The 23,653-nt window shown below is 41.1% G+C and overlaps 1 protein-coding gene across 3 annotated transcripts in view; it reads left to right on the top strand.

The window, feature by feature from the left end:
* Window positions 1–23,653, top strand: part of BBX (bobby sox homolog (Drosophila)) — a 145,403-nt gene that overhangs the window by 114,211 nt on the left and 7,539 nt on the right. For 2 of the 3 annotated variants that reach the window (XM_009321372.1, XM_009321371.1), the window contains 6 exons: window positions 482–1,400; window positions 2,304–2,442; window positions 5,708–5,856; window positions 13,569–13,658; window positions 21,016–21,213; window positions 21,893–22,085. In XM_009321372.1, coding sequence (XP_009319647.1) covers window positions 482–1,400; window positions 2,304–2,442; window positions 5,708–5,856; window positions 13,569–13,658; window positions 21,016–21,213; window positions 21,893–22,085 — 1,688 coding nt within the window. The remainder of the gene's footprint in view (window positions 1–481; window positions 1,401–2,303; window positions 2,443–5,707; window positions 5,857–13,568; window positions 13,659–21,015; window positions 21,214–21,892; window positions 22,086–23,653) is intronic. The other variant, XM_009321373.1, reaches the window with a different exon arrangement.

Consider the following 23,653-nt stretch of genomic DNA (forward strand, 5'->3'; position numbering starts at 1 on the left):
AATCACCCCCCCCCCCCCCCCCTTCAGGGCCATTTGGAAGATGGAGGAAAGAATTGTATACGAGACATTTGGGAGTTGAAGGGAGTATGTATGTGAGATTTCAAGTAACTTGTCTGTGGCAATAGTGAGAGATACTGTATTGTTCCGTTACATTTAGGGTATTCTGAAAATCAATCTAGCAGTGGGTTTCCGGGTTACATAAAAGGCACTTAAAGGATCACGGAAACAGCACTGAGATCAGTTGGAGTCTTTTTCTACTAGAGCAGTAGAACCCACCAGCCTTATTCTAGCACTTAGCCATCATCATGTCTCATCAGTTTCAGTAGGGCTTCAGCATCTTTTTCAGTATTGTCCTTTAGCATAGTTTGCTTTCCTGAACTAAGATACCAGAGAGATTCCCTGTGTAATGCTCCTGTTAATATAGGTAAGTGATGTTAACAGTTGATGTTTGCTTCATGAGACTATTTTAAACTCGTTTTAGATGTGCCTTGCTTCAGAAGGAGTAAAAGTGAAAGAACCTGGGAAAACAAAAGTGGAAGCACCGGAAGATGTGGGAAGGGAAGTTCCAGAGGAAATGGAAGTAGAAGAACTGGAGAAAACAACAATAAAAGACTCCTGTAAAGGAAAAGTAGAACAGTCCGAGATAGAGAAAATGCAAAACCGGGATGAGACAAAAGCTGAGGAATCAGAAACTGCAAAATGCAGAGATTTTACTAGTCTTGCAATGGAGAGCAGTCCTTTTGAGAGAAACGATAACACAAAGGATCACATGTGCTGTTCTCCAGAGCTTTCAATGGCTGACATGAATATCCTCGGGCTAAAGCCAGAAAAGATAAAGAAGAAAAAGAAAAAAAATAAGTTGGACCGGCACACAAACGAAAAATCCACCCCCAAGAAACCTTGTAAAAAGAGGCAGTCCTCAGAGTCGGACATTGAAAGTGTAATGTACACAATTGAAGCCGTTGCAAAGGGGGACTGGGGTGCTGAGAGACTCGCAGAAACTCCCCGCAAAAAAACCCGCCCTGTCTCAAATGTGAAGGGAAGTCTGTTGGATACAAAATCACCAAAGAAAAAAGTGAAGTCGAAAGAGAAGAAAACATCAAAGGAGAAACCCACGGAGACCACCAAAGAATCAAAGCCTCCTGATTTCCTTAGTATTGCAGCCAGCAAGGAAGTACCCTGTGAGGCTTCTGATAACATTAAAGTGGAGCCACTGACCCCAACAGAGGAGGTGGTACCCCCAAGCTTACCAGGACAGGTCAAAACTGAGGACAGTGACTGTGTTAAAAAGATAGAAACCTGTGGCTCCAGGAAATCGGAGAGATCTTGCAAAGGTGCTCTTTATAAAACTCTGGTGTCAGAGGGCATGCTCACATCTCTGCGCGCTAACGTGGACAGAGGTGGGTGGCTTTGAGTGTTTCATTTAACAGCATGAACCGCAAAAGCCTGCCTGGAGTGGGAGGAAAAGCAAAAGTCCGTGTTTAAGCTGGAGTTTGAGCAATGTGTGATGGGAATGCTGTGTCTGGTCACCTGAGATGCTGGGAGCAGGTGGAGGGGATGGACTCAATGGTCCAGGACAGGTCTTCTCGAGTCCTGCTATCTGCGTTTGTACTTACCTCACAAGCTCTAACCTCTCGATTTTTGTCTTTCGTGATCTGAGATTTAGCTTTTTGACCGAAGGCTTTGTTGGTTGATTTGTCAGCCTGCTGATAGATGTATGTAGGGCTTGTGTTGTATGTAACCCTGAACAACTAGCTTGTTTTTATATGAACAACTCTTGTGTTGTGAGCATAGTTCTCAGTCCTACAAGAGGCAAATGTGTTCTGCTTTTGCTTTGGTTGTTAGTTTTGCTGTAGGTGGTGAGCGAGAACCCTTCACCTTGTGGAAGGACAAGTTTGAGATAATCTCTGGAAGCTTTCAGTGAGATGTCTTGGAATGTATTTTTCGGATTAGTAGATTCATATGTGTAATTAGAACAGTCAGGAAAGAAAAAGATGTTTGTAATTTAGGGAAGTTTATTACTGTGAATCTACTCATCTCTTTCTCCTCCTTTATACCTCGAGAGATCCTGACTTTAGAGGTAGTATAAAAACCAGGGCGGGGCGAGAGGGGGAGGAAATAGTTGCCAATATCATCATTATCTAGTTTAAAATAAATAAATAAATGTTTTGTAACCCCTTCAAGAAGGGGGTCAAGAAGGCATCAGAAGTTGCAGTACTGAATGGGTACACAAGTTCCTTCTGAGCCCCCTTTGTTTTGGCACATTTTTCTAAAGATGAGAAAATTTTCTGCCTTCATCCCAGGAAAAAGAAGCTCAGGAAAAGGCAACTCCTCAGATCATGAAGGATGCTGGAATGAAGAAAACTGGGCTTTTTCCCAAAGTGGGACAAGTGGGAACAAAAAACTGAAAAAGCCTAAGCCAAAGGAGGAGTTTGTTTTCGGGTAAGTAGCGGCTTAACACTGTTCAAAGTTCTAGTTAGGTCAGCCTGGTAACTTACGAGTGAGTCCACCTCACTGCAGCAAGTGAACTGGGTCCAACACCCAAATAATCACAGTTAGACAGAATTCCTGAAAATTACAAACCCCGCTGGGCTGAATCATGCTCTAGATACCTGTTGTTTATATACCAAAGTAATTCCTTTGAGATCTTCCGTGGTTTACACTGCTGTAAACAGATTTGAATGACATTATTTGCTCACTTCTAAAAAGAAATGTGCAATATTCACCTGCTCAAGAGGTAATGAAGAGGATTATTTATATTTTCAGAGCACTTCATAAGCAGTATTTAAAGTTCTGTGTAGGTGTTCAATCATCATAAACAGGATTAGACTAGAAAGAATAGATCTCTTTGCCCATTTGGAGAGATTGCTTACAGAGGAAGAGTAAACAATGTTATAATATTGGCAAATATTTATGATAAATATATCATTTTTCCATGGTAGAGACAAGATACTTAAACTGTTCGTGTACACCATGAAGAAATTAAATATATCAGAAGAATAATTTATGATTACAAATACCTTAAAATTTAGCAAGGCCACACAGAATTACTTTTCTAGTGTATGAATAGCAAATTTTTCAGAGTATTACAGTTGTTAAATCTGCTTAGTTGTAGTTGTTAAATCTGCTTAGCCATTCATACTTACTTGCAAATTCTTGAAGATTTCCAATTATCTGAATTCAGAGGGTGAAAATGAATTAAAAAGGAGTAGATTTTCCACACTTCATGCTTAAAATTATGATGTGTTTCTTTTGTGCAGGTTTGCAGTAGCCTTTTTTATAACCTAGGCTATGTGAAATTTAGCTGCAGCTCACTTTACAGCAAAGATAGTAAATTGATGAAAATCTCCAAGTCTTGTTTGCTTGGAATAGTCAAGAAAAATTAATGGAACACTTCTTGTATTCTTAGTGCGTGTATATAAGTTTAGTAAATATTTTTAAAATTTAAATTGAAAGATTGAAAACTTTTTACACCTAATGGTGTGAAAACTGAATGCATCTCCTAGCCAAATAAAATGTAGTTACAAATCATTTATTCAAAGTAGCTAGGAAAATTGTGTAAATAATTAATTCATTCGACAAATACTGCTCTACCACAATTAGCTGGCTGGATGGGGAAAATACATATTTGCCAATCTTGCTTCTTGATTCAGTCATGTCATGAATGAATATTATTTAGTGAACTCTATAAAGGCAGAATTGGTAATTTGTGGAGTGTAAGTGCTGGAGAAGGTATCCATTATCCCTGTTCATTGCACTACCTGATCTTCTGGCTGCTTGAAGAGCTGTTTTTACCTCTAGCTGCTCCTTCTAACTCTTTCTGCTCCCTTCAGCATCACCTTTGAGCCTCATTTTGTGTGTGGGTGTAGGGGGGAGGGTCCTCACCCCTCTGGAATTACGTCTTTCTCCCCATGTCCTCTTACCTTCTTCTCCATCAGTAGTTGCCCACACTTCCCCGATGGTCCCTGTCAAGTGTGCTTTGTCCATGTGCAGCCCGCTCCTTTGCTGAGTAGTGCTCTGCCTGTGTGTATCTCCTGGCAGGACTAGGCTGTACAGCATGAAGGCCTCAGCTCAGCTACGTGTGTCTAACTAGGCTTGTGAGATGCTCTGAAAATTCAGGACTGTGAATATTTTTTTCATTTGTTTGTTCTTAAATAATTAATTGCAGATACAGTGATAGCAGCACTCTCCACTGCCTCCATGTTGCACAAGCTATAAATTACTAGCCAGGATGGCAGCTCATCTGCTTTCAGGGTAGGTCCTTCTGAATTAGAGCTGCAGCCCCTCATATGCCCTTGGGGCAGGAGATGAGGCAGGTGGCAGCAGGCAGTGGGAGAGGAGCTGGGGCAGAGGATGGAATCGCATGACAGCTGTCAGAGCAGAAAATCAGCTTGTTTTGTGGTTGTCAGGGAACATCTGCATGGAAGAGAAAGGTAGCAGTACTGAGCACCGCTAATGTCAGATATCTTTGTGATTTCAAAACAAAATGAAACATGCATGCATGCACACACACACAAAAACCCAAACAAACAAACCCCACCATGCGTGCAGTCTGCCAAGAGCCAAGGCTGTATTTTAAGATGGAAGATTGCTTACCAAAAGAAGTAATGATTACAGAGAGAAAATGAAGTATCATTCTGTGTACCAAAGCTTGCAGAATGCAACTTGTTTGAAGTGCTGCTTCAGAGGGCAGAGAGAAATGCCTTGTTTCTTGTGATACTTCCAAGTGTACAATGTGTAAGGCCCATCCCTCCAACAGTCATGCCAACTTCTGTCAAGTTCAGGTTTTCCGTAGCAAACAGAATTAAAGAAGAGTAGAAAATGTCATTGTTCCCCTGTCATTGAAGGTGGTATTTATAATCTGCCTAGCTGTGCGCACTGTCTTTTATTAAAATACAGTTCCTATGCTTCTGCCTGGCTGCAAAAATGTGCTGGAACTGAGTGCTTATACAAGACAGCGTAGTCATTACAGCCAGAAATGCCATGCCATACCATCCTGTTCGAGTGGTTTGTTTTCATCTGGCTATTAGGAACAGCAATATAATGTCTGTGGATTTCTTGAGTTGTAGGTAATTAGTTACAGTCATTCAGGTTAGGCTGAAGTATGAGGGATGTTGAGTTTCCTGAAAGCATGAGCTAGTTGCATTTTTTATCTTGCAACAAATAAAATATGAGGGGAGGACATATAATCCCTCAGAACGAATACAAAGCTAATTCCCACCCCAAAGCATCAGGTTTTGGAATATCCCCAGAAGATTGAATAGTTTTGACATTTTTCTTCTGGTTTGAATTGTTGTTTTCATTCCAGTGTAAGGTTTTATTTGAAGTTATTTTATTGGTTTGTTTATTGGTTTTATTGTCTTTTTTTCATTCCCCTCACAGAACAGACAAATCTCCTGTACAAATCTGCAGCAAACAGAGCTACATGTCACCAGTGTGACATTGATTTTTTTTTTTTTTCTTAATATATGCAACTAATGTAATCAATTTGTACTGAGTTACAAATGCAGAAGCTGGAGTGTACGTTCTCATCCCAAAGTTGGATTAATATATACTAGTTGGATGTTTACAGTGTGTGTGCACTTATCTCTTTCCCCCTCTTTCTATGTAGATAGGTATGTATATACTCACACATGCTCCTAAACAATATTTTTCTTCTCCAGAAAGGGAGTTACATTTAATTTGGTTGGTTTTGTTTCCCCTTTAGCTTAGCAAAGTTGGAAGAAGAATTTGAAAAGAAATTCAACAGCCTCCCTCAATACAGTCCTATTACCTTTGACAGGAAAAATTCAGCTGTTCCAAGGAAAAAGAGAAAGGTTGGAAGCGGCTCATCTGAACAACCAAAATCCAACAAAGGTAAATAACCATGTGCAATACATTCTTAAGCAACAAGAATGCTACAAAAAGCTCGGGAATTTATACTTTCTTACTTTACTGTTATATGTGAAAAGTGTGAAGTCAAAGAAGACATTTTTCTAGCACTGAAGTTAGTTGGTTCTCACCCGAGTTAGTTTTCAGGCTGTACTCCTGACTCCTGATTTTCATGTTGAGTAGAACTGGTTAGAGTTTGTACATGAAATATATTCCTCATGGCAAGCAAATTTATCAAAAAAAGTGAATATTTGTGAGGTAAGTGAATTTCACAAGTTCTCCCAGGAGAAAATGGGGGAAAAATGGCAGATGATCAAAAGGTTACATTTTGACATTTTTCAAAATATAATTTTATGCCAGTTTGCATTTCACTGTAATTTTAGGCTCTATAAATGAAAACATAAGATACCAGAGATGTCTGAATGAAACATTTGGATTTTTTTTTCATCAAGACTTTAACTATCCTAAGTTTGCAGCAAATATGTCCTGACATGATAAAAAAAAGTTTAGAGGACAGGAAAACCAATTCCATACCCAGCTCCGTTGCTGAGGCTCTTGGAGGGAGAAACTCATGACACATTTGGCTGTTTCGTATACAACCAACCTGTGACACAGGGGTTCTAGAGAATTGAGAATATGGTAGGGAGAACTACTTTCAGACTGTGGCAGAAATACTGATGCATACATACAGTACAGAAGCATCACAAAATGAAGGAATGACGTACCAGTAATCCTGCAAGATAAAAGGACGCTCAAAAGAATCCTTATCATGTACAGTTCACAGTGTGAAACTGGTTTCCTTTTCTGCTACTATGGTAGTTCCATTGAGTGACAGGTTTTCAGATGTAATACTGCTATTTTAGCCAGGTGATCCTGGATTAGGTCTATGCCTTTTGAATGCTTCATGAATAATCACATTACAGTATGCAGGACTGAGCAGCTGTTCTTTTCTAGTGCATGCCAATTTTGGTATTGATTTTTGTATTTATATAGTTAAGTGTGGAACAGTCACTGTTGCAAAATTAGACTTGTGCTAATACCAAGTGAGTTCTGACTTCAAATGCCTTTCATTTTTTTTTTATGGCATATATTTGACAGAACTTCTTCAGTGAACATGAATGAATTGCTTTAACCACTGTATTACCATACTGTAATTAAGCAATATCTGTTGGGAACAAGACCTCCTCATCTACCATGATCTGACAGTTGAAGTTGTAATAGCAGCTCCTTGGATTTCTTGCTACAGTATTTACCTGTTCAAGTGTGTGTATGTCTAAAAATTTTGCAGGCCCTGTGTTGTTTGGGAATGGCACGCTAGAACGCTACTTCAGGTTAGGTAGCCCAGAACTGCATTCTGCTTTTGGCTAGGTTCATATGTGAGAACTTAATTTTTATCCTTGTTTGCATTACTTAAAAAGCTTAGGAATAATATTCGGCTGTGTCTCAAGGGAAGGTCAGAAGCATAACTGCAGGCAGGTTACAAGCCTGATATAAGGAGGTTTGGCACAGCCTTTGGGAGAAGGCCATGGAGCATTTGCCTCTAGCTGACAATAAGGGCTCTTTAAACTAAGCCAGCTGACTTTGCACTGAAGCAGGTGGTGAACAGTCACAAGAACCTTTCCACCAACTGAGCTGTGGGGTTGCAACAAGCAGCCCCAGGGCAGGAATATCTGATTGTGACACTGCTGTTTCTGTAGTAAACATCTAACCGCAGCCCTGAACTAAATCCAGACAGAGCTAGTGATATCTGCTCCTAATTTCAACGAATGTCGAATTCACTCAAGTTAGCTGGGCAGGCTGTCAGCTTGTGTCAGTCATTCCAGCTCCATGGAGAGTGAAGTTCAGCTCTCAAGAGGTAGTTGAAAAACTTTCTGACAAACCATTTTTCTCTTGGAAAAGAAAGATTGCTAAAATGTAAATATTCCATGGCAAAGCGTAGATTTTAATTTGTTTTTTTGTTAGGATGCGAGTTGTGGATTTGAAACAACCTGAACCAAATTGCATACAAGCAAGCTTACTAGCTTAGTAGGGAAACTGTTCCAGCCGAGCCAAACATTCATTAAGTTGAATCCTCAATTTGATTTGTGGTGTACTGACAGGCCATTCAGCTTCATCATGCTGTTGGCTTGCCTGTGAAATGTGACAAGTCCAAAGACAGAGAATACTGACCTCCAAAGGTGTTAAGCATACAGGTCTGCAAACTAGGCTCCTGCAGGTATTGCAGGAAATGAAAATGGCATATTGTGCAAGACGATAGAGCTTGGTTTGGAATGGTTCTGGGGTTTTTGAATTATCATGGTTTTTTACACCATCAGAATTAAACAAAAGTAACATCTTGTTCTTGCAATGTGATGAGCGTGAACCATGAAGGGTCAATATAGTCTTATGGGTGTGACTGTGTTGGGATGTAGGAGATGTTAACTTTGCTCTGCTGTGCTCTGCATCACCATGTCGTGTGGAGTTGTTTCTGCTGCTTTGCTCTTCCTGGGGGTTGTCTCTCTCTGTAAGGTAATTAGAAGAGATGTCCAGCTCAAATAGCACCTACTAGTGGTTGGGGCCTCTGGGTGTTTCCAAACAACAGATAATAATCACTAGGGGTAGGTTTAGTAAACACTCTTTAAAATCATTCCCTCTTTTTCTGAATGAGCATGTGCAGGATCATAAACTTCCCAGGCATTCTCAGTTCTCAGATAAGTACTTAATTTCTGCAGTCTACAGATCAGTGACTACTAAATTACATTTAAAATTTGGAAAATAGGTTGGAGTGCTGCACACTAAAACTTCCCCGGAATGTTAGGTGAATAAAAATGGAGAAATGTTTTTGTTTGTTGGGTTTGGGGTGGTTCCCCGCCCCCCCCCGTAACTAGGGCTGTATGCCTTAATACATTTTGTTTTGGAGTAAATGGTGCCAGATTGATTTTCTGTCAAATGTCATTAACCTATACCTACAAGAGACCTGATCTGCTACCTAACCCAGACAGCCAGATTGTCAGGATGTTTTCCTACCCCTAAGCAGAAAACGAGTGGGTCAGTGCCCGCTGACTCCTTCCATTGTGCTTGTCATGTTCAGTCCTCACTTCAGCCAGTTCTTTTCATATAGAAACACCTGAAGAACCCTGTAACATGAAAGCTGTTTCAAATCCACATGTATAAGGGAAAATTTGAATTTTCTTTTTTTCCCCAGAGCTTTCCAAATTGTCCAAATTCTGCTCCCACTGAAATTAATGAGGGTCTTTCTCCAGTGGAAGCAGGATTGAACAAGCCATAATGCTTTGGCAAATTCTACCTCAAGGATTTTGAACTGTGAGTTTGCATATACAACAATAATGTCACAAAATGGCTGAAGAATACAGCTATACTGAATCTGTACAGATGGCCTGCTCTGACATTTGCTGGAGCTGTGACTGATTTCTTTTTTTTTTTTTTCTTCTTTCCAATGGCATATGTGCCAAAACATCCCACCACGCAGAAGTCAGCAGTCTGCAGTGAGTCACTAATCTGCTTGTATGCAAAAATGAGCAACAAGCATAGTCATTATTTCTGCCTTGTGCTGTGAAGAAATGCTCACTTACACACTAAGCACTTCACTAAAGCTTTCGTTTTGGGAAGGCAAGGAGAGGAATGCATAGTGTGCTTTTATTTGGGAAAGGGATTGTCTACAATTTTTTTTGTCTGTGGCCTCTAGAACCAGAAATAAAGCATCAGCTTAAAATGGATGCTTCTTTGTGGCATTCCTCTTGGTCTTAGCATGGAGGTTTTTTTGGCTCAGTTCAAATCGTTCAGATGCCTGGAGATCGCATGCCATAGTGTTCCAAAGATCATGACCTAAAAATACAGCATCTTCCTCCTGAGAGATGCACAGACAAATCCGTTTGTCTTGGTTTTCTTATAATCATGTTGAAGTGTTCTCTATTTGATCAGGCCCTTTAAGATAGGGCACTTTGTGAAAGCAGAGAGGGGGCATATGCCCAGAAGTGTGGAGGAAATGCAGTTACAGTTTGTTACCTACGGTGGGTTCATTCTTGCCTGCTGCTTCCCTGAGCAGCTGCCTTTGGCTATAGCGAGTATTCCCAGGAGGAAATTCCTACCGCCCTTAGTGAGCACGATGGACAAGCCAGAGATTAGCAGGTGGTTAAATCCTGTGGCAACTGCTGAAGTCCTAGGGAAAAGAAGAGGTGTGTAGAATATTTCCAAGAGACCCATGAGCAGGAGAAAAGGACTTACTTTACACTTGCGGATGGCTGCATAACAATAGCAAGTAAACTAACACTAAAAGTTTTTTTTTCAGCTTTCTATAGGAAATCGCATCCAGGGTCCACTGCCTAACAGTGAGCCTTTTAGGTTAGTTAGTTTTTTCAGTCATGAATTTTTCTCTGGATTGAATGTTGACAAGTGGCATTTGTTTGAAGCCTGGGAGTACTTGCCTGCTGTCCCCATGAAACAGGTGTAGCCCAGCCAGCCCTCCTGTAAACTCCTGCATGGGTGAGTGTGCCTAAACTGTGCCCCTGGGGCACCTGCTAGTGAGAGCCTGAGAAGGGATATTAACACTATCCCAGCCAAAACCAGCACATGATCTCAGGAATGCTTCCTTGTTCCGCCTTTCCTACATGCAGATGTCCTCTCCAGTCCAGACTATATTTTGCCTTCTCCATATTGGTTTAGTTCAGTTAATTTCTATTAAAAGAAAAGCTCTGGTTTTTGGATTCAAAAATACCTGAATATGCCATGCAAAGATCCTGTATTTGGCAGTTCATTGGCGTAGGCCTTAATCTAAAGGCAGGATGGGATGTGGCCATTTTCAAAGAACCACCAAATAGTCTATTTGGTAATCACTAGACAATTTATATGTGTAAGTGTGTAAGAGTGATTGTAATTTGGCTTTTCACAGAGGACAGTGAGTGTATCCTCTAGTTCACTCTAAGCAGTTCAGGCAGGGAGTGTGGATGAAATTTCTCATGGAGTCAGAAGTTATATTCTCAGGTCCGAGTATGACATGTGGACCTATTTAGCTATTAGCCCATCTTCTCTTTCACTGCACTCATGGCCAAAGGGTATTCAAGTGTCAATGGGCACTGTCTCACAGGAGTAACAGCTAAAAGGGTAGGAAATTGGAAGTTTCCTTATAAAAAGGCAGCTTCTCTTTTTGACCCCACTGAAATCAATGTCCTTGGATTTTCCATTTGGGAACAAAATTTTACATGCAAGTGGCATGTGCCTTGGAGTACCCTACATGTCGCAGATACAAGCTTATGACAAAGGTGCATTGGATGGTAGAAAAGAAAGACATGGGTTTCCTTCTTCATGCAATGCTTGTCATATTTTTGTGAATTTTTCATCTGAGTTATTCTGCTTAGAATTGCTGGCACTGGCTGACAGTTTATGACACTGATTGAAATGGTCTGTAGGGTGCAGGCTGAGCTGTAGAAATGGAGACTTCTGTGATACTATGTAACGTGTTGCTTATTCCAAGCACTTGCAAAAATCACTAATTTGCTAATCTAAAAAAAAAAACAATTAAAATGTCATAAGAATCATCTAGTTACATATCTCTGCCTCTGTTGTCTTGTGGAATTGTTGTGGGAAAACTTGCCTCTGTTGATGTGGATGAGGTGTTTGACCTTAGTCTTCAGAAAAGCTCATTTTTTTCACTTAGGCTTTCCCTCAACCTGCCTGAGCTTTTTCATTCCTTGCTTTGCATTTTTATTGCACTGACACTAGACTGCTTATCCAACTCTGTGATACTGAGGAAGCTATTGTAAAATTTGCAGAATGGCACTTGAATCAGTTTAGTGAATATGGCTTCTTCTATTGAACTTACTGATTTTTTTTTTTATACAAGTTCTAGTGAAGCTATTCAGATTCAAGCTGATGTTGCCTAAGATGATGTCTCACTTGGACTTTATTTGGTTTGTTGTTTGACTCCTAGATTTTTGGGAGATTATTAAACTTTTCCCAAAGATTTCATTTCTTCGGTAGTAAAAAAAACAAGCAGCAGTGAGCCACAAAGCCAACATGTTCAAAATCTTAGGCTTTCTATGCCTGTTTCTAGCTGGATTTTAGCTTTCTGTCAGTAACTTTCAATATTATTCAAATAGCCTAGTGTCTGTGAATTGTTTTCCCCTCATAAGCCTAGATCCTCCTTCTATGTGCTACACACTTTTCTCCTTTCCCTGCATATAGAGTCAGTGATGGCAAATTGCAGATGTGTGATGTAGACTTAACCTTGATTGCTGTTACTACAGGGTTGCAGTTGTGTCTCAGTAGCCAAGGTGTGTGTCTGGTTCCTCTTAAGGATGAGGAAGAGTAGAGGAGGTTGGTATTTGTGGTGGGTAGAATTCTGTTCCAAGTCAGCTGCAGATGGGAAGGATACCCTCTTGTTAGGCTGTAAGCCGTCTTGTCACCTGCAGTGCATCTCATTGCTGTTTGGGCAGGTCTGTTCTTCGCTAGCCTGAAGACTTGCTTGCCTGCTGTATCGTTGGAAATAAGATTTTAAAGTGCAGTTTCTGAAAAGTAACTCCTTAAAAATGGCTTTGCAGTGTAGAGATTATGCATCTGTTATATGTTTGGTCTGTTATGTCTTATGTTGCTGCTGTATCACTGTTTATTAATGAGACAAAGGATGGCTTCTTGATGACCTCTGCTAGTGGCATACTTTGTGGTCCGATGTCACGTAAGATGTCTTCTGACTACTACTACTACTAGCAAAGACTCTGCTATCAAAGTAGGAATGATACCATGAGCTGGGCATAAACTCACCTTCCTCTCCTGAGAGCTTTTACTTCTGCACTTAGTATAAACTCATTTCTGGTCACCAAAAAGGCAAAGGTAACTATTGCATCCTGTGGTGGGTTGGCCCTGGCTGGTAGGTAAGTCCCCACCCTGTCGTCTGCTAACCCTGTCGTTTGCTAACCCTCCCCCAGTGGGATGGGGGAGAGAATTGGAAGGGCAAAAGCAAGGAAAAAACCTCATGGGTCAAGATAAAGACAGTTTAATAAGTGAAAGGCGGGGGAGAAACAAGTGAGGCAAAAGCCAGCGCTCACCACCACCAAACTGATGCCCAGCCAGTCCCTGAGCAATGACTACTTTCAAAAAAATTCTCCCCCCGGTTTTATTGCTGAGCATGACATTATATGGTATGAAATACCTCTTGGTCAGTGTAGGTCAGCTGTCCCAACTGTGTCCCCTCCCAACCTCTTGCGCACCCTCAGCCTGCTCGCTGGGGTGGCAGAGGGAGAAAGAGAGATCTTGATGCTCTGTAAACATTGTTCAACAGTAACTATAAAACATTGGTGTGTTACCAACAGTTTTGGTCACTGGTCTAAAACACAGCACCATCCAGGCTGCTATGAGGAAAGCTTACTCCATTCCGGCCAAACCCAGTACACATCCAAAAGAGAGCATATCTTTAAACAAAAAAGAAAGCAAAACCCTTGTTTTGTTGTATGGCTAAGCTTTCCTGAGGTCATCATTTTCCAGAATGCTTTGTATGCACTTAAGCATTGGGAGCTGATGGGTTGAAGTACAGCCTGCTGAAAGCCTCCAGAGTCCATTCTGGCAGAAGGTCAAGTTTTCCTGTGCTTTCCCATGAAATGGCATCTTGTATTAGTGGAAGGGGAGGTTGTATAGTACATACTGTGACTGTTGTACTCTTTTTAAAACTGCTAATTAAAAGTATGTATTATTAATGTTGTCTGTAGGTTCATTCCAGTCTCAGAAAAAGAACTTATTCCACAAAATTGTCAGCAAATGTAAGCACAGAAAGGAGAAGCTTAATGTTCCGGACACAGGTACTGGTGCATTACTTAGTTAAGGTTTTGGGCCGCCTTCTCTCTCGATTCAGTCTCGGGGAAATGCTTCTAGACAGAGGCTACTCAGCTCTCTAGTCTTTGATTGCTTTGGTCCCTTATTTCCCTGTCTGCTTTGATTCCATTAGCTCCTGGCTCTGGTTGATCATAGTACCTTATTCCAGTATGATGCTGTTTTGTTTTTAATTGACATCTCCCTTAATTACAGTTTCCCTGCTCCAGATGCCGTGCAGCAGAGCTGACAAAGCAAGGGCAGTTCTGCAGTTGCCCCTGAACTCTTTACCTTCCACAGTTCGTAGCTCTTTAGTCCTTTGGTTGCTCTTATCTCCATCCCTTCTGTATCAGAGACCATATTATTTATCCCTTTACCAGAGCATTTATCCATGTCCCTGTCTCCTCTCCCTGTGATTTCCCACTGTCTAGAACTTTGCAGATCGCAGCTGATCAGGATGTAAGATCTTGTTTCTGCACCAGCTCTCAGAAATACTAACCTAAACCAACCCTCCCTCTGTAGAAATCTTAACCAGCTTTCTGTTTGCCTCAAGATTGAAGATAACTTCGACAATTTTTTCAGTTATGTCCTGGACTTGCTCTGCCCGCTGTCCTGCTGGTAGCTCTGCAAAGTCTTTTTCTTGTTACAGTATTGTGGTCCTGCATACCTACACACTCACAACTCTGAGGGGCATTTTTAAGTGTACAGTGTGTACAGGATTGTAGCTTAGCCTGCTTCCCTGGGCCCTTTCTTTTTTTCTTTTGTAGTTATGTTGCCCACAGTATCCAAATCACACCCAGGCTGTTCCTTAGCCCTTTCACAGTGGAGTTCTCTCTCACATAGTCCCTGTGGTGTAGAAGAGCCTCTCTGGTTCTGCTTACTTAGGTAGCTCCATTAATTTCTTCCATGTTTTTCCCCATCCATATCTGTCTCTTTTTAAGATACTAAAATGACTATCCCCATCTCCAGTTCCCGCAGCTACCTTATGCTTAATATCTTTCCCCAAGGCTTTGCCATGTCATTTTCTCTCCCTATTTTGTGTAGCACGTGCAGTATTTTCCCACATAGGCTCTGCCAGCTCTGCTGCATTCTACAGTGCAAATATTTTGAAATTACTTGCTCTGTTATGTTGTATTTGTACAACAAACATGTTGTGGGAGTGGCTCATGAGAAGTAACTATCATGCTTCCATGCCAGTGTGAAAAAGGCATCATATATTAACATAGCTTTTATTTGGTGCCATTCAGATTTTTGACTGTGAATTATTAATAGACCATCTAGACAAATTAGTAAGAAAAATGGGTGTTTAAATTCTCCTGTGGGAAAAGAAACAGAAAGCATTTAATACATAATAGAGTAAAAAAAAAAAAATCTTAAAATCTGCAGATATAAAATGTGGCTAAACAAAATGTCAAAACTCCATTTGATTACAAGAAATCAGCCTGTTTTGATATAAAGTGAAGTGTGCACTATGATCAAAGATTCAAGCCTGGCAAGTGTTGAGTACCCTGGCCTCATTCCAGCACAACACAGAGGCATGTCCTTGGAAGTTAAGCATGTGAATAATGTCATCGTGTCTAAACATTAAAGATGTGTCTGTGCATTTGCTGGAGTAGGGCCAGTTTGCTAAGTTCCTCCCAAGGCTGAAGCAAAGACACAAGGAACTTACCAGTCTTACACAGCCTACGTAGAAATCATCAAAGGAAAGACAGGGGAGATATATATAGATATTGGTGGGGAACTGCATTTTCTCTGAGTTACAAAGGGGAAAAAATTGGGGGTCTTGCCTACTCTTAAGTGTACTATGTAATGACACTGATAGCAAAGCATTGATCAGCAAAGTGCAGTGTGGGTATTGGCTTGACAGGCAGCGTACAGCCTCACCATTATGTGCTACCTACATAACTTTATCCTTTCATGAGTTCCTAGCAGCAGGGCCCTAAACCCTTTGACTCCACTGTCCCATATTCTGCAGCATTAAAGCTGGAAATCCCAGCATCTTCATTTCAAGTCAAATATACAAGGATTTAGTGAATCAAACACTAAATGAAAATTTCAACTCCTTTTTGTGGTTAGTCTATACTTGTGGTGAGTCACAAGTCTATAACATGTGGTTTTGGCTTTTATGGAGTTAGTTTTGCTGGAGGAAGGAGCTTGAATATTTTTCCAGCTGGAGAGGAGACACTTGGAAGAGTTGCTGTCAGCAGAGGTCACGCTGGATTCATGTTTTGTTGTCTTGAAAAGTGTGTGCGCCTGTGTGCGTCTGTGTTTTGAATGAAGAAAAGTAAGTGCAGTAAAGGCAAATTGTGATGTGGTTGGATCGTGTTGTCTGGGTCTGTCTCTGGTTTGAGTATCTGAGTGAATTTTGACTCCATGTGGCCACATCATACACAGCATCACCAGTGCAAATCACCATATTATGAGGTTGCAGGTGTTTATAGAGATAGATACAGCCCAGTAAAATACCAGTGGACATGCCACAACCCCTGCTCCTCCTAGCAGAGAGCACACAGTAATGCAACTGAACATGTTAAGAGATACGTCACTTCCTTAGGAAGGCTGACAGAAGCACAGCTGGACCCATCCCTGTTTGGGGGGGTTGAACACTGCTCAGCTAAGAGATTTACTTTCTGCCACACTGTCAAGGCTTTCTGGTGGGAAGCAATACTTTAAATAACAAGGGGTAAGTCACAACCGTTGACTCCTTGCAAGTACATTTAGTGAGCTGTGCTGAGGGCTCTTGCATGGTTTGTGTAACAACCAGATGCAGTGTTGGCCTTTGCACCAGAAGGGGAGAAGAGGAGATGAACATATACATCAATCTCAATGCTAGCTGATGTGTGAAGCAGCCTCCTCTCCTGTGGCTGGTAGAGCTAACTGCCTGCTACTGATCTTCATCAGCTCTCCCACACGCACATCAGTCTGTACAGCCTTAGCAATATGTTTGAGAAAGAACAGAAAGTGCAGAAAATTAGCAGAATGACCTTTTTTTTTTTTTCTTTTTCTGCTGAGAAAGCCCTGTTGTGTGGGGCCTGCAACCCAGAGGGAGCCAGCAGCTCTGTGCCGCTGTGCCTTTGGCATCCATCCAGGCTGGAAGAGGGCTGGGTCAGCATAGGCTCATGCAGCAGAGCTTCCCATCCAGGCAGCTGTTCCATACACCTGGCTTGACCATCTGCTGCTTTGTCAGCTGGTGTCTCTCTGCTTGTTAGTCCCCAGGCCTTGCTGCAGCTCTTTGTGCCGCTTGACCCCACAAGCGGTATTGCAGCAGCATCCTGTTGTCAGAAGAGCTGGAATTCCCACCAGGGCATAGGTCAGAGTGTGCTTGGCGTCACTTCATTGGTGAAGTGGTTCCCTAGGCACTGGTGACTTGAAGCTTTGCTCTGCCTTGCTAGGCTTCCCCTTTTTAACTTCATAAAGACCACTAAAGCATTACAGCCCACCTTTCCTTCTTGATACCAGCATGCTTAAACCCACAGAGTGCTCATTCGCCACTAAATGTGGTTAAACTTCTGCAGCTCTCTCTTGTAACAGATAGGCATTGCTGAAGAAATTCTTTTAAATCTGTGTCTTGCTGGGGTTCAGTCTGAAAAGCTTGTCCTCTTCTGTGCGATGCTGAGTCAGTCCAATTGACCATTTTTCTTGTTCGTAAAGATGGGGGGAAATATGACTATATGTACTCTGCATGCCTGCAGAATAGGGTAAACTGTCCATGTTAACTTTTAACAAATCTAGCTCAGGAAACCATCTGGCATAGAGCTCTAGATGTTTTTCTCTCAAAGTCGTTTTTGTCACTGTGGTGTAAGCGTGCCAAAAGGCCCACATCTTCATATCATGTGCTCAACTCTGCTTGCAAAAATAGCCCTGTGGTTCTGCATGTGCTGCTGTCATGCGGAAAACTAACCATGTAAATACCTGTTTGCAGGACTGCACAGTAGCTGCAGAACCTCATTTCATTTCTAGACAGCATTCTCCTGAAAATTACCTGAACTCTACATAGGACAGCTATTGAACACAGGACTGTATGGAAACAGAAGGGATGTGAAATGGATTAAAGAAATTACTAAAGAAAAATACAGGGAATTAAACTTGTTTAGCCCTGTCCTTTCTGCACAGCAAAACCAAGTCCTGGTTTGGAGCATCTGTATGGATATACCTTTGTCAGTTGAAGCAATGGGGTGCTGTTCCTCTTGAAGGAGGTACAGGAGGACCCCTACTAGCACTTAGCTTAGCAATATGGTTGTTGAAGCATGGGCTCCTTTCTCTTCTGGAGTTCAGTGCAAAGGGTCTTGTGAGTGAACCCTTCGTGTGATTTCCTGCAAGTTAGGTTTTATGTCTGCTTGAATAATAATCTGTAGAGAAGTCAATGAAATGATTTCTTATCCCAACATCCACTAAGACTGCTAGAGAAGAAAAAAGCTCTTCCCTTCAACACCCACCCTCCAACCCCACGAACAAAAAAATACTCGTTCATTGTTCATCTTTAATCCTTCCTTCTTCAAAACTGTATGGCAGCAGTGTTACGATGAAGTGATAAAGAGCTTACTTTAGAGCTGGAGGAGAAGAAAAAGTAGAGGACTCTCAAGTCTCATTTCAAGGATTGAAAAACCTTAAAACATGGAGAGGGAATGTACTTGCTGCATCCTGAGTTTGTCAGCCACCTTCTGCTATTTCTTAGTCAAACATGCCAACATTGCATACTATGTCTTTAATCTCTATCGCCTCTTTTTATTTTACCTTTCAAGGTTTTTTTCTTATCTTTAATTTCTTGAGCTTTTTGACGCACACAGTATGAGAAAGAAGACAAATGTACAAGGGAACTGTCTACTGTATTGACCAATCAAGTTAATTTCTAGTGACCTGACATGGCTTGTAATATAAAACGCATCTAATTAAAAACATACCAGATCAGGTTTCTTTCTATGGTATGTTGTTTATTGTTTGAAATCATGTCTTAATATTTTTTTATTAAATGTTTAAAAAAAAATTGACTTGTATTAGTAAGATTAAAGCCATTAGAAACTCAATCAAACTAGAATTAAACAGCACTGTCAAAGTACTATCTAATTAGAGCAAATCCCCAAATCAGAATTAATAAATAGCGTTGGACTACAACCAAACCATTACATTAATACATAATCAATGCTTGTAAATTCCCAAATAAGAAATCTAGAGAGAAAGCTGCCCATTTAATTATACATTCCAATTAAGATTTTGGTCTCAGTCAGTGCAGTAAGCTTATCTGAACTTTAGCCCAGTTGAGTTAATTGGAATTTACATTTGCAGTCATTGGTGCTTCTACTTAATTGGACTGTTACGGGGCAGATCTTTTCTTGTGATTTCTCTTGCTCTCTTTACAAAAAGTAAGTTTTACAGCATAGCTCTGCTCTGGAAAGGTTAGCTAAACACTGAGAAAAGCTAATTGAAGCTGTGTGCTTTTTTCAGAATAAAGAGCATGCACAAGTTCAAAAATGTTTTACAAGAGAAGGTGTGAAGGTGAATTAAGAACATAAATGAATTAAGGTTTGGAACATTTTCAAATGGTTTTACACATATGTACTAGATCTGATTGTATTCTTATGCCATAAAACATTAAAAGGTCCCTTCCCACTTAAAATAAAAGAGCAAAGGGCAACAGCTAAGAAGATAAAATGTGTTACAGCTATTCTCTTCACCCAGTCCACATCCTTGCACAGTTAACAGTTAAAGAAGCTAGCAAAAGATAGAGGTTATATTAGCCGTATCTTTGAATAGGAAGCTCATTAAATCTACAAAACAAACAATAAATAAACAGTAAACACACACTAAAATGAAAGAGGGCAAAGTCCATGTAGACTGCTTGGCTGTTGTGCATGGTTTGTGGGGTTGGGTGCTCCTGCGTGACACAACCAGTCTCAGTGTAAGAGGTTGGTCTTGTTCAGTGCTGAGCCCTTCTGAAAGACCAGTTATTTGCACTATGGCTTGAGTTTTGTGCCTGTAACCTTTGCTGGTCCTACCACCCAGAAAGTGAACAAATGGGTCTTAAACATATCTTTAAAACGGGAAGAAAGATTGAAGGAAATTGTGGGGAAGAGAAAGCTAACTGTAGACACAGTAACAGCTGTGAAATATATAAAGGACTGTTGCAAAGAGATGGGGTATAATGTGATGGGTAGTAAAGAAAATAATGAGTTGAAAATGCAGCAGGGAAGATGAGGTGCAGGCATTAGGAAAAAATACATAATCATTCAGGATGGCAGTGCACTGGGAAAAAATACCCCAAGGACTTGGTGCAGATGGCATGAGTACTCCCAAATTCAAAACAGGTTGGTTAGGCATCTGTAAGAAATTACTTGGGCATTCCCTTTGCTACCTGTAGTCTCTTTCTAACCCTAGATTATGGTGATCACAGGTGGGGTGGGCCTCATACTTTTATCACAGGAGGAAAAAAGATGTCGTAGATTGACTTTATGGACTAGTGATACCCTATGGTAACAGCAGTATGGCTTATTAAATCAAAGGAAATTACAAACGACTGACGACTACACACTGATCTCAGACTTTGGAAGCTTAAATACATTTTGTGATTGCTGTCTGACCAATTTCTTCATAAACAAGATTAAAGTGACTGTTTAGTCAGGTGAAAATTTGTGATCATGTTCCAGTTCAGGGCAGAAGGCTACTTCAAAACGCCAACGATGGTACTGTTAGAAAGATTCAAACTGTTCCTTTCTCACTCTCTGACTTTATGTAGGCAGTATTTCCGTCACGGTATCCCGTGCTTGCTTTCTTTTTTTAGCATTCTTGTCTTCAACTGTGATCCAGCTCTGCTTTTGTATTTGCTACCTTTTGGGTGTTTTTTAAGGTTTGTTGTTTTGTAAAAGGCAGTATTTCCCTCTGCTTAGAGGAGCCAACGTAGAGTGACTATAGAGGGAAGACTGGGGGTTAGTCAGGAATTCCTGAATTCTGCTTGTAAGTTCGTCTGTGAGCTAAGATAAGCTTACGTGAGGACGATTATTGTTCCTTAAATACATTTTGTCTCTTAGCTACTTGCTGGCATCTTCTGTTGCAGAGTGTTTTACACAGATATTTATACAGACTGTTTGATACCCTGCTCCCACTGAAGTGCTACTGCCCGTCTCACAGTTTTCTTTGCAAATATTAGAAACTTGAACCTTTCGGCATATCTTTAAGAGCTGATGCTACTATTCCCCTGCAAATATCTGCAGCATTCAGATCATATCTTGCCATGGGTTATGCTCCGAGTACCTGTGAGGGAAGGCTTTATGCAAATAGATGCAAAATGGTAAATGAGCATAGCTAGTAGCTGAATTATTCTACATATGAAACTGCATTTTTCTGCTCTTTCAGCCATACTCTCAGAAGACAGAAATTCCAGTGAGTCTGCCTGGAAGAATAAAATTTCTATATCTGCCCTAAACACTCCAGAGCCAGCAATGATGCATGAGCCTTTAGTTGGCAGCCAGAAGAGGAAAGCAAGGAAAACTAAGATCACACATCTTGTCCGAACAGCAGATGGTCGAGTGTCACCAGCAGGAGGGACACTGGGTAAGGAAATTGGAGTTTAAATTTTGTTAAAACTGAATGGTTGGAGAGGGTTTGGGAGTACAAGCAGCCTATCAGGGAAGTATTTTTCAGTTAGCTTGGTTTCATACCTGCTTAGAAAGGTCATTCTTTAAAATACAGGTTTCAATCAACTGGGAAATCAGTGAGTCAGTAATGGCCAACTGCTTTTGTTTGGATGCCCAAATCAGTCTTCTTTCCCTGGATATTTCTCTGTAAGAACTGAGAACTGATATAGAGAGAAATGGAAAACGGTTACCTTTCATAATTTTTTTCCAGTCTAGCAAAGACACTGCATCTAGTTGTAGGATGTAAAAATGAATTCTATAATATGACAGTTAATGCCACAGCCCTTGCAGGAGTCCTCTGCCGTTAAGATCATCTTTCAGGACTTCTGTATCTAAAACGTACACAAAAGCTCTCTTCCCTGACCTAAAAGATCAAACTCAGTTGAATGCAAAATCAGTAAACTGCTTCATAAACCTTAGTACTGTGCTTCTGCTAATAGCTTGGGTCAGAAGAGGTTGCAGCATGAATCGGATTACACTTGCAAAATCAAAGTCCTAAAGGTAAAGATTCTGTTAACACCAGACTAGTCAGTATATTGATGGGCTGCTGTGAATTTAAGGGCTAGATTTGCAAGCTTAACTTTCTTCTATTGCAGAGGAGAAGCCAAAAGAGCTGCCACAAAGTACTCTTCAAAAAACATCAAGTGCAGAAACAGATTGCAACAGCGAATGCTCCAGAAATGCAGAGACAGAAGAAAATCATAGTATTACATCAGATATGCCAGCGGTGTCTGCATTTTTTAGCTTAGCTGCTCTGGCAGAAGTAGCAGCCATGGAAAATGTACACAGGTATAGTTTTCTTTTCCCCTTGTTGTCTAAGTGAATAGTATGTGGCTGCCAGCTTGTTCAGAAAGCATGTGAATTGCAGACTGTTTAATTTGGCCTGTGTTTCCTCTTCCACAGCTTTCTATGAATGTCTGTTTTACACCACTTGCTTAGTAGTGTTAAGTCTTCACCTAAATGACAATGTAATCTATTTCAGTAGTCAGTAAAACGATCCTCCCTGGTAAGCTTACCTATCAATTTTTGTATATAAACAGGTTCATATGCTCCTTGAGATCCTAATGATTGAGGGTTTCTAATTATGAGATGCCATTTGTCAGATAATAGCAGATTTAAATAGCTATTGCATGCTGATTTGCATTTTTCAGTGGCCTAAGACTGTGGAGAGAATTTCATATAACTTCAGCTGAAGTTTTTATGCTGAACATGGCTGAAGGAAGCTAACTGGTTATTTTTACTCTTGTGCTTTGCTGTGTAGGAGGCAAAGCATCTGCAGAATGGCATGGGGCAGAACAACTCTGGGTGATGGAAAGCCACGTTAGTTTGGGTTGGTCCTCTCAGTTACTGAGTAGGCTGTCCACACAGATAAGGTGGAGAATGTGCAAGTTACTTGGGGCTGTTGGATCAGTTCAGCATGGTCAGATCCTGCATGCTAGACCTGTGGTGGGAGGAAACCAATGACAACAACTCCTCTTTGGCTCTTAATTATCCAGTGTTGTTCTTTGATGCTGCAGCTTTATTGGAGATGAAACCCCGTCCTTTCCTGCAGTGGAAAGTCAGTGAGGAGATGTTGGGCCAGTTTGAAACCATCACAGCCTCTGCAAATGGCATTTGACAGATTGCTGACTGCCTAAGAAACTCCACAAGGCAGCGGTTGATGAAACCATTCACAACCTCAGTTTACTGTTGATCTCTGTGGCCCCCATCAGCCAAGCCAGTCCTGTGTGTTCAGGCTGCACATCAAACATTGAAAGGCTTTTTAGAAGCTCAGGGGCCCTACAAGAAAAAAAGTCAGCTGAACCCAGCCTGCTAGCTCTTCTCTGCAGAAGCCATTGTCTTGGTTAAGCAAGATTGTTTTGGGTGAGAAGTGTTTTCACACTGCAGTGGCCTTTCCTCTCAGCATTGCAAAACAAGTGTCTGCTATCAAGACAGGAAAAGCCTGAACTCGTTTCTGTCATCTTCTGTGGTCAGAAGCCACGAAGTGAGACTTGGGGAAGTGCTGTGCTAAGCTCTGCTCTTTCTCACACCCTTGTGGTTTCATTGATTTCCATTAACACTGACCAGAATTGCACAAGAGCAACACAATTTGCTTCACTGTGGGTTTTCCCTCTTTGTTCCTCTAAGAATTCTTGTCCTCCTCTTGTCCCTGTTGAAGTGAGCTAATATTTTACATAGGCTTCTGTTTAGGTCTTTCTTTCTTATTCCCACCGTTTGTCATCTTGCCATGCAGCTAGAGCAATGCAGCACCTTCCATGAGGCCTGAAAACACCAAACCAGCAAATGTCGAGCAACTTGTTGCAAATTCCAGCTTGTAATCACCCCAGGGGGAAGTGACAACAGGGGAGGACTCTTTC

The sequence above is a fragment of the Pygoscelis adeliae genome, unplaced genomic scaffold, assembly GCF_000699105.1.
Source record: "Pygoscelis adeliae isolate BGI_AS28 unplaced genomic scaffold, ASM69910v1 Scaffold363, whole genome shotgun sequence".
NCBI lineage: Eukaryota > Metazoa > Chordata > Aves > Sphenisciformes > Spheniscidae > Pygoscelis > Pygoscelis adeliae.